Below are 12065 nucleotides of genomic sequence, written 5' to 3'. Positions count from 1 at the left end.
ATTTGTTTAAAGATTTGGACATGATCAGATGTGTGGATAAAGAAGACTGATATGGCATGGCATGATTGTTGCAGCAAAGACTCTTGAGACAGGAGACTGGTGTTAGGAAACAAGATTTAAAATATTTAACTATAAACCATGCTACTTAGTAGAATTCAGAAGAGACTTTTGAACACAGGAGTCATTTATTTTTCATTGAATTTCTTTAAATTATTTAGCAATTATGGGTCAACTTGACATTTTATTGAACTATTTGAAATTCATTGTTTTGGCAGAACTAAGTTCAGAAAATCTCAGAACCTGCTTTAAGATCATCAATGGTTATATTTTTTTGTCGTCAACTGAATTTTTACAGGTACGTTGCAGTAATGGTTGCATAGTAAGAAATGATTATATTTTCTCTTTGAAATCAGTAAATGACTTTGTAGAATTTAGTTGTAAGAACAATTCATTTTTCGGTATAATTAATAATATATTTCTTAACTGATCTTTTTTTTTTGACACAAGGAACTAATTTTTCTCAATTATTCTCTAGTAGGAAGGGTTATAGAAGAATTAATTTTATTCCTTAGACAAATGAGAATTCATACAGTTGCCTAAGTTCCTGACATATCCAGAATGAATTACTGGATAAAAATATTTTCTTTTTGTACAATAGTTATTAAAATAGCATAGTTTTTAAAAAATTTAAAGTAGTATTCTTTACTTTCACATTTAATCCTTTCTTTTGAAAGACATGTCAGCCTGTCTGAAGAATTTACTTACCTGTCAAAACCTGTTAAGAGAAACTCAGGGAGACTGTCCAAATTCTTAGTGTAGTACATTTGCTTAATTTATTGCTTTAAATAAGTAGAGTACGAGCAAGGGATTGGGAATCTTTGTTCTACTATATATATTTTTTTAAATGGGATTGACATAAACACTAAATTTATATCACTTGAGTGCAAGAGAAAGTTCTTAACAGTTTATTATGGCATTATGGTACAGCATTTATAATGTTACAAGCATGAGTAGTATACAAGAGTAAAATCCTAATCTGTTTCTGAGAGAAAAAATATTATTTCTGTATGCTATTTATTTTATGCATATAAGAACTGTTATAGTAGGTTTAATGATTTAATACTGTGAAAAATTGCAATAATCTTTCACAGAATAATGTATTTACAAATTATATAAATTTGCATTTTCGTATTTGTTTTTTGTCAAATAAAGATCTTCCTAAATGCATTTTAGTAATTTTTGAGATTACACATATATTTATAATATGCATATACATTGGCTTCTGATTGAATTTCAGACATATGCAGTAGGTCTGTGTCAGTCATTTTGCGAGCTGTTAGAGGAAATTACCACCGAAGGACAAGTTCAAGTGCTTAAGGTATTGTCCTATCAACTTTTTCACGTGAGATCTATTTTTTTCTTTATTTCTACCATATAAACTTGGATTTTCATAGTCAGTTAGAATGAGTGTCTGTGAGAGTACAGTATAGTTCATATAGTTCTTAATAAAATAATCTGCTACAGCATAATATACCCAGAGAAGTGTAGGAGTGTCATTTATAATATTTACTTTATACACCATCCACATTTCAAGGCACATAAGGAAGATAAAATTGAGGAACGTAAATCACCAAATAACATACTATAGAGCATGAAGCAGAAGATAATGGGGAGAATTATTTAAAGCCAATTTTCTTTTGAAGATTCAAACAATTTTTTAATATAATAGAAGTTGGACTGTTGAGAACCCTTAAGGAATTATTGTTTTGGCTGAGTTTTCCATTTAGCTTGGAGTTTTTCTCTGTTAACAATTAATTGCTTATTACTTTAATCACATTGTAGGGAAATTTAAATCAAAAGTATCACAGTTCCCTTATTATAAAACAATAGAAGAGGAAGCATGTTGGGTTTTTTTGATATTACGATGGCTCATTTATAATGATATCATGATCATAATTTGGTATTTTCACTATGAAAGGGAGTTATTTGTGCTATGATTGAACACAGTGGTTCCTTCTATTTAGAATTATATGGATCTGGAATCTTGTGTTTTTTAATTCTTATGTCTTTTTTTCATCATTTTTCTCTTTCCTCTTTTGCTAGCAATGTTATGTGTGTCAGTGTGCCTGCCTCCAAAGAGTTTTTAAAATGTATTTCCAGGAAAAGACAAACAGATATTAAAGATCACGTTGTAAACTGAGATCCCATTTATGCTTTTGTTATTTCTATAAAGGAGAATAATCTTAAAATAAGGAAAGATGCCCTGAGGATGTATCTTCAGGTACATACGGATTAGTGACAGTTATAATCCTAAAGGAATCCAAGAAGTTGTAGTTCAGCTTGAGTCACCCTGCTTTGGCAACTAGGGTTGCATTGGAAGTCAATGGAGACAATTATGAGAGATATAGCCCTGGTGCCACGTGGTTTAACAATTGTTACGAGAAGTGACATGTTGAGACAAAGCCTGGCAATGAGATTTCAGAGTAATCTCGAAAGAGAATCTAAGAGGTGAGATTATATCAGATTGACCTGAGAGTCAGAAACCATAGAAGAGCAATACAAGTCAGGAATGGAATTTGGAGGACAGTGTAAATGGGTCAGAAGAAAGCCTACTCTTCAGAGGAGAATTTGTTAGTCTGAAAGCTAACTGGGTTTTATGTCCACACTGTCCAGACATCACTCTAAACCTTCTTGTTCCTCAATACAAAGTAATTGTTCTACTCTCTTTTTGTTGCTAGGAAGAAATATGATTAAGAGAGAACTGATACCCCTGTCTCCCAAATCAGTAATAAGATAGTAACTCATATTTCCATTAACACTTTGTGTTTTACTAAGCACTTTCCTTTCAATAGCCGTGTTAGTATTTGAATACCTAGTGTCACAGACATATACTAACAATGGATAAAATCCAGAATGAGCTGAGGCTTGGGGATAATATTAGAAACAGACAAAAATAGATTTTAAAGAGGTATCTTGGAAATACATACATACCAGTGCATCCAGGAGACCCCAAATATATCCTGATAGCCCTCTCCTTGATCAGCTTTCCATTTAATACTACTCATTATCTTCCAGTCTACTGCTAAGTCTGTTAGTCTACCATTTTGATATACAGGCTGTCACACTCACTCTGCTTAAGCTTGTATTTATGTGTATCTCTTTCTACTGAAGTCAGTGTTTCTCATTTTCTACCTTAGCAGAGAAAGGAATTAGACTTTTTTTTCCCTAATAAGGGAGATTCTGCCCCAACCTGGCTTGCATAAAACTTTCTTTTGCACTGTAACTATTGATAGTTCTCAGAATATGGCTGTATATATTTTTTACTTCAAAAAAATGACATCTTCATTAATGGAGACAGAGTTTATAATCAGAATTTTTGTGCTCTGATGAAATCACATATCCAAATTGCTCTGCTGCATGCTGTCCCTTACCCCAAAAGCCTGTTCAGTATTCTGAATTCAGTATTGGAATCTAAAAAATGGAAGCATTAATATTTTGAATGTATCTGTTGTGAAAATCCCAGAGAATGCTGGGGTTCACAGTGTAATGATGAAGCTGAAATAGTTGTCTTTGTTACTTATTAACTCAGTGTAAGTTATAGTCAGAGTCTTTGTCTTTCTGTTCATTCTTCCCCCTGCCCAGTCCCCCATCCCCATCTGTGTCTCTGTCCACCCTCCAGGGCTTTATTCAATTTTTTCAAGTCTCCCTTTAAATGAGTACTTAGCTGAGAAAGAAATGTTACACACAAGTATTATATTTATATTTATTCATTTTGCAAATAGAGAAAACAGTGTATGTGGATATCGTAAGTAATCAGCTTTAAAGTGTTATGGTTCTACATGTATTTGTCTTTTTCTGTTGTTTTCTGTAGAAGTCAGGTTCTCTTAGCTAATTAAATGACTTTTACCTTATTTCCTTGACAGCTGCATTAAATAAAATATTATTACATAAAAGCATGCATCTGGATTAGTTTTGTTTTCATTAAGGCAACATTGAAATGACTGTATTTGACCACTTCTGATAACTTAATGATCAATCCTTAAACATTTATTAAGCACCTGCTATATGCCAGGTGCAGCTAGGTGGCTCAGTGGATAGAGTGCTGGGACTAGAATCAGGATGACTCATCTTCTTGAGTTCAAATCTGGCCTCCAACGCTTACTAAGTATATGACCCTGGACAATTCACTTAACCCTGTTTGCCTCAGTTTCCTCATTTATAAAATGAACTGGAGAAGGAAATGGCAAATCACTGCAGTATCTTTGCCAAGAAAACTCCAAATGGGGTCAGAAAGAGTCAGACATGACTAAAAATGATTGAACAACAAGAATATGCTAGGTACTATACTCAGTGTTGGGGAATATTAAAAAAGGCAGAAAACAGTCCCTGCTTTCAAGGAGCTTACAGTGTAATGCAGGAAGACAACATACAATAAGAAGCAGAAGGCAGAGGGTGGGGAGGTAATGGTGGTGCTGTGAAGAGGGGCGTGGTATAGAAAAACCCAAAGGAAAGCAGCTGGATGAGAAGTGAAGGGGTGGCCGACCTGTGCTTCCTCCGTAAAGAGGTTCTGACTAGAGAGGTCTGTGTCCACCCTCCAGTCACAGAGAAAGAAGGCACCCTAGGAGCGGAGGGTATAGAGGAGTTCCAAGGCTGATTAGATCTTGCAGGGAAGTACCAATGAGGTATATATTCAAGGGCTACAGGAAGAAGAGGTTTCTGGGACATGATATAGAAGTTCAGGGGTGTTGCTGAGTAGGAAGTATTGAAGAAACATTGAAAAAGAGGGATACGGTTCTATAAATCAATAGATTTTTTAAAAAATGCAGTGGCATTTATTCAGAGTCTCAAACTTCCTCTTGGCATTCTTCACTACTAATAATGATAACTCATATTTTTATAGGCTGCAATGTTTATAAAACATCTTTTTCATGCCAACTCTCTGGGCATGTGGCCAGCAAATTGCTTGGCCTTACAGGAACTGAAGACTTTTAACTCATTTCTTTGACTACTATCTAACACCACACTCCCCTGACTCCTTCTGAAGAACTGGTAGTATGTAGGCGGCATCAGGAAATGAAAGAGAAATTCTGTCTAGGGTATTTATGATGGAGGGGCATTGACATTATAAATAACCCTTATTTTTTGGAATATGGACTGACCTTAGAGTTATGTCTCAAATTGAAAACCTGCTCATATAGAAATGGGAGCAAAGTCTGAACTCAAGTCAGGATTCTGTGTTTTTGAAGAAGAAGGAAAAAGAAGACAACACAATAGAATGGATAGTGCAGTAGCAGAACTAGGTGCAATATGCAGTAAGTCTTTGAAAAGAAAGGATAAACTAAACAGTATTTAGTGCCATTGAGAAACCAAGGAAGATCAGAATTGAAAAAAGTTATCTGTCACTTGGTCATTGACCAAGAAAGATTTAAGAAAACTATTTCAGTGACAAGCTGGAGTTTAAAGGCAGGCTTCAAGGATTGCATGGACGGTGAATGAACTGTATAAACATGAAAATATACTTCAGAAGATTTTGCCTCATGTTAGATAAGAGAGAGAGATTGGGAAGCATAGCTGTAAGGTTTAGTAGTTATAAGGAAAAAAATTTTGAAAGATGTGCTGAAGCATATTTCTAGCAATAAGTAGAAAGGGAGATTTAAGATATAAGAGGATAATTGATTGAAAGGAAAATAGAAGAGTATCAAGGGAATACATGTAGGGAGTAAGCCTTAGAATGGAAAAAAAGGGACTCTTCTTCCTGTAAGACAAGAGGTAAGAAGGGAAGGATGAAGATAAAGAAAATTTGAGATGAAAAGCAGAGAAGAGATCGTTTAATTTTCTGACTAGACCATTATACTCTGTGAGTTTTCTGTAAAGGTATTTATTTTGAACAGCAAAACATAGATGTGTTCAATTTATTTTTTAAAAACACACCTATACCCAGATGGTAACAGCAAATTTTTAAAAAATCGCCTTTAGGTATATGGTGGGTAAATAGGCTACAACATAGGACAAACACAGAAAAGGAATGTCATCAGAAAAAAGATGGTTATATAGCTAGAGCAAAACATGACTGACATTTTGCTGGTATCCATGCCATCTATAGAGGTGGCTAGTTGTGTAATGGATACAGCTTTGGGCCTAGAGTCAGGAAGACCTGAGTTCAAATCCAGCCACACATACTAGCTCTGTGATATCCATTAACCTTTGTTTGCCTCGGTTTCCTCAACTGTAAAAAGGGTGGTGGTGATAATAATAGCACCTACCTTGCAGGGTTATTGTAAGGATCAAAATGAGTTAATATTTGTAAAAGTGCTTAGTATGTGCATGGTACATAGTAGATACTATATAAATATTTGTTCCCTTTCCCTCCCCCTGCTCCCCTTTGTTCCATTGATATCCATGCTTGTCAAGGGAGTGAAAGAAAGTCTCCTGACTTACTGAGTATCCCCCTCCCCCTCTTTGGAAGATTTATGGGAGGACTCACTGACCATTTTTGTATCTATTTTGCTTTTATATTTACTTTGTGTAAATTTTGTATCTGCTTAAAGGTTCTTATGTTATTTAGAGTGTAAGCTTCTGAGAACAAGGACTATTTTATTTTTTAACTTTGTATCCTCAGCGTCTCATACACTGCCTGAGACAGAGTATGCCCTTAAATAAAATGCTTGACGATGTATTGACCAATATTTATTTCTGTGTGGTACAAATGTTTCTGATTATCAGCATTCCAACTTTTTCACTCAGTCAGTCATGTATCTGTAAGTGTTAACTGTACTTTAGATGCTGAGGAGACAGATAAAAGGAATGAAACAATCTGTACTTGAAAGGAGCTTAGATTTTGATGGGGAATCCATTCATACATTACACTCAATATACATTAGTGTTATGTGATATAGCATGAATATTATTATAAGTAAAATGTTTTACAGTCATACTATCAGTGCATGATTTAAAAAATATATTTACATATGTACATCAAGAGTTTTCATTCTAGAGCAATCTCCTTTATTTTAATCAGGCCTTAAAACACTTGTGCTTCAAAAGTGTTTTTTTTTAACTTTATTCCTTAATAAAAGGAATTTAAATACCAAGATCATAATGTGATTGGAATTTTTTTTTTAAAAAACAAAAAAGGAAATAGAAGGTTCTTTTGCCCAAATCTTGATCTTTTTGCACAAATACTTGAAGGAAGGTATAAGATAACCTTGCGGGAAGGAAAAGACTCTTCTTAGAATTTCTTTGAAGAAATAAATATAGGGTATGGCATTAGCTTTTGATTTCATGTAAGCTGGTCTCATTAAAAAAAAAAAACTATCCTATTTTAAATGAATACCTCATTGTTGAGTAAATGTTAGTTTTTGCTCTGGGAGTTCCTGAGAATAATGAGGTCATTCAGCCTCTGCCCTCATCCTAAATATTTCTGCTATGTAAAATAGAAACTGAAACGTATATGTTAGAAATCATAAAATAGCAGACTATTGATATGCTCAGAATTTTTGTATTTTCATTTCTGTTTAATAAAGTTGTAAAAGCTTTATGAAGGTATCTGAAGGTAATTGTGAATATATATTAAAGTTATTTGTGTAACTTTTATACTTCATCCTTCCTTGAGAGTAGGGACTGTTGTTTCTTGTCTTTGTATCCTTAGGGTGCACTTTGTACAACTACTGACTGACATATAATAGGGCTAAAATAAGTGTGTGTTGATTGGATTGAATTAAGTATGAAAGGAGCTTTGTTAATTAGGAAAATATACTCATGCTTAAGATAAAATGAAATGCTTTTATTCATTTGGAAAACTGATGTATTATTGAATGAATCTTATCTCTAGGTCTGGTTCTTATTTGATGTTTCTTGATAATCCCTCCCCCCCTTTTCCCTTTTGATTCCCTGATAATATATTTAATGTTTCTATTAAAGTAAACTCTAGCTAGGTTTGCTGTGATAATTATCTATAGCATTTAAAATGCATTTTTTCTTATAGTTCTTCCTAGTAAATAAACATGCACTAACAAAAACTAGTAAGATTTGGATGATTGATCACCTATAAAACTAGTTTTTAAAAGACCAAGAAAAATTATTTTCAATATGTAATATACTTTGCTATTCCATCTTTCAGAATTAAAAAAAAATAACTCATGTTCTCTAACAATCATATATGGGTGATACCTTAGTCTGTCCTTTTTTTTCTTCACCTCAGTTTGAATATTATAATTTTTGCGTGTATTTATGAGTCTGTGTAATGTATTTTGCTTTTTGTTGTAGGTTTGTTCTTCAAAACTTTCATATAACCTGAATATTTTAAATTTTAGACTCAGTATTTTATATTTTTAATTCACTAATGAAATTTGATATTCATGCTGACCCAATAGCAACTGATCCCTTTTTAAAATGAATAACCTGTGCCAAATTTGTCATTTCACAAATTTGGATTTTTATATGTGATTTTCATAGAATCTTAAGAGTTGAAAGAGATTTTATTGATCTAGTTCTACTCCTTCTTATCCATAATCTTCCAGTGTACAGGGGGAAGCTGGTTCAGTGCTTTTGAAGTACTCTTTTCGATTGAGTTATGGGCTACCCCACAAATCACAGTCTTCCATTAACTGGAGGCATATCTATTTTGACCAGTTAGAAGACAACAAGCATATTATGATGACCAATCATTTTAATGTTATGCAATGCAAAAAAAAAGGATTAGTACCAGTTAACAATTTTTTATCATTCTATAAATTTGTTCATTTAAACTGTATTTCCATTGGGCTGCAATCGGTTACCATATTTTATTGTAACTTGTTAGTATGAATTTAAATACATGCAACCACTTGATAGAATTAATTAATCACTCTAATTGGGTCCTACCTGTATTGAAGTGAAATATTGAAGAAATTGAAGTCAGCAATTACTTTTACTTGAAATGTCTTTATTAGATATTTTTCCTGTTGGTCAGAGTAAATACAGTTCAACTAGATAGATGCTTATGCCATTTTAAAGTTGCATTATGCTTCTATTCAAAGATTATATTTGAGTGTCTGTTTTGAGTGTGGCCATAAAAGTGCATAGCCCTCTAATCAGTTTATGGAGAATCAGAACTTGTGTATGACCTTTGTATAGCATATATGCATCTTCAGTCTTTGAAAATGTTGGTTGCATCATGTCGTAGAATAAAGATATATAAATTATTATAGTCCTGTGGCAAGTGATATAATTAATATCGTATGATATTTCTGATAATACAAGACAAATATAAAAGAAAAAAAATATTAGTCTAGTCTTCCCAACTTTGGCCCCTCCATTTTCAAAAAGTGATGTTAACATTACTATATTTCTAGCTATAGATGAACAGAATTCTAAATTACAGAAGAGGATATTGGTTCAAAAGCATGTGGAGTTTAAAGTGCTGGTATTTCATTTAGGTGGTCATAATCTAGTTAATGGTTTGAAATGTCTGGAATGCTCTTTTTACATTTTCTGTTATATATAGTTGCTTATTAGACAGCTTGAGATTTTAATTATTGTTAATAGTACTATGTTATATTTCTGGTTATTTTAAATGATAGATCTAGTATAAATACTGGGATTATATAAACTTTTATTCACATAGCTTTGTGATAAATTTTATTGTACTTGTATTGTACATTTAAAATAATGCAATAGAAATGCTACTTATGTCTTGAATATTATTTGATGTGCTAATCTTTTAAATGAGACATTTTTTTCATTGAGTCTTCAATCTACATTCTTAATTTTCAGGTAGTGGAAAATGTTCTTAAAGTGAATCCAACATTAGGCCCTCAGATGTTTCAGCCAATTTTACCGGGTGTGTTCAGGGGAATTATAGATGGAGAGGTAAGACTTTCTTTATGATTAGTTTTAGATTCTCGGTTCTATCTTTAAAAAGAGAGGTTTTTTTGAGGCAGAGAGAAGGGTCAATGAGATAAGGAGAAATGTAGTTGCCTAGATCAGAGGTGTCAAACTCAAATAGAAATGGGGGCCATTCAGTTTGACCTAAGCATCCTTGGGGGCCTCATGTTGACTTAGAAAACTACATATTAATATTGTCTATGTCTTATTATATTTTTATTTTGTTAGCTATTTCCCAGTTACATTTTATCAGGTTCAGGCCATGCTCTGGAGTGTTGAGGGCCACATGTTTGACATTTGTGTCCTAGACAGTCTCATCACCAATATTTCCCCTCTTTATTCAGTTTTAAGTTATACAAAAATGTTTGCTAACTTTTTAACGCAGACGTTGCTGGATTAGCTTGGGAACTAATGAAAGGGTACTGTACTTCTGCCCAGGTTGGTGCTTTGTTTTGTTTTGTTTTTTTGTTTATTTTTTTAATGGAGAGAGAAGGGGAAGATATCCTGAGAGTCGTGCTCTCAGATAAGTGCTTAATTAGCAAAGTGTGGGTCCACTTCTATCAGCAGCTCTTGCCTTAGGCCATTCCCTAAACTGTTATTGCCATCATAGACCCCTACTCTTCAAAAAATACTAGGATAAGACATGTTTCCTTTTTTACTAGTGCCTGATAACCTTATAGAAAGACTGTTTATCAAGTAGTAGTTCCCATTTAATTCTTCATGGAACCCCATCTGCATGCAAATTTCTACATCATTGCCCTGCTTTCATAATGATGTAAAGAATCCTCCCTTTGTGATAAATTTTGATAGCATGAAAGGTAAGGGAAAAGACCCAGTATTGTACATACCCTGCAGTACTGACAAATGGGAACAGATGCTTTATTTTATTTCCCCAGCACTCCAGTCAATCAGTAGAAACTGTTCATGGTCTTTAAAATACTATAGCCATATTATAAATAATACAAATAGAAATTAAATATTCCCTACTCTTTACAAAGCATGCACATTAAATTAGGCTTTTACTGTTCACATTCTAAGAATTGTTGCATTAATAGAGCACATGGTATATAGTTAAATTTTATTGGTATCTATAATCTATATCTATATAGCTATAACTCTATATAAATATATGTATTTATCTATATCTAATGATACAGAGTCCTGGACTTGGAGTCAGAAAAACTTGGATTCACATCCTGCCTCAGACACTTGTTAGCTCTTTGCCTCTGGGCAACTCATGTAATTTCATGCCTCAGTTTCTTCATCTATCAAATAAGGGTCTTCATCTCAATGGTCCCTGAACCTTTCTTCCATCTCTAAATCAATGTTCCTGTATTCCTATGAATGAGTTTTCTTGTAGTAATATAGAAGAATATTAAAAATCTGCATCTAAAGACTTAGGAACTCTCTCTTTTTTTAAAATTTTAATAAAGTTTTATTAATCCTTTTTTTAAAAAAAAATACCTATCATTTTGTTATACTTTCCCAGCACCCATCGCTGGATTCTCTCTCATAATAAAAGAAAACAATAAAGCAAATCTGACCATTAGCAAAAGTTTATACCACGTTCCCCACCTTGTAGTTGTGTGTTCTCCACTTCCTTGCCTTCCCCGGAAGATGGAAGTATAGTTATCTTCTCTTCAAGATCAAGGCTTGTTTCAAGTAATGAGAGCTCAGCAGCCTTTTTAGTGTTGTTTTCATTTACATGATTGTATTCATTAGGTATATTATTTTCCTAGTACTCCTTACTTCATTCTGCATCAGATTGTGTCAGTCTTCTAGTAGAAGACTTATCAACAGCTCATGTTTGTTGTCCGTAGCAACCTAACTAACTGTAAACAATCCATCTTTGGAAATTTAGATAATAGGTAATGAAAGTTTTTACCATTGTAACTTGTGCAACAGATAACGATAGGCATAGGTGTTGGGCCAGTGATTTCATTGGTATAGGAAACTTTCTCTACCAGTGCAGATTGCCACCTTCTCTTCAACTGTAAGAAGTCTTAAAGAGTTGCCTAGAGCATTAAGAGATTGAGTGACTTGCCCAGGGTCATACATCCTGTATATTTCAAAGGCAGGACTTGAATCCAGTCTTCCTGGCTTTGAGGCCAACTCTAGTCTATTTTGCCTCTCTACCACAGTAATCTGTTCATAAGACAAAGACAAAATAATGTTTGTGGAGCAGTTGAAATGTATTAAGG

General features: G+C 33.5%; 1 protein-coding gene across 1 annotated transcript in view; it reads left to right on the top strand.

The window, feature by feature from the left end:
* The window catches only part of IPO11 (importin 11), a 216045-nt gene that overhangs the window by 118776 nt on the left and 85204 nt on the right, over positions 1-12065 (top strand). Inside the window, exons 23-25 of the mRNA XM_027863585.1 lie at positions 276-355; positions 1298-1378; positions 9754-9849. Of these exons, the coding sequence (XP_027719386.1) occupies positions 276-355; positions 1298-1378; positions 9754-9849 (257 nt within the window). The remainder of the gene's footprint in view (positions 1-275; positions 356-1297; positions 1379-9753; positions 9850-12065) is intronic.

This window comes from Vombatus ursinus, unplaced genomic scaffold (genome assembly GCF_900497805.2).
Source record: "Vombatus ursinus unplaced genomic scaffold, bare-nosed wombat genome assembly UNPS02014772.1, whole genome shotgun sequence".
Lineage (NCBI taxonomy): Eukaryota > Metazoa > Chordata > Mammalia > Diprotodontia > Vombatidae > Vombatus > Vombatus ursinus.
This window is presented reverse-complemented; position numbering and strand designations above follow the sequence as displayed.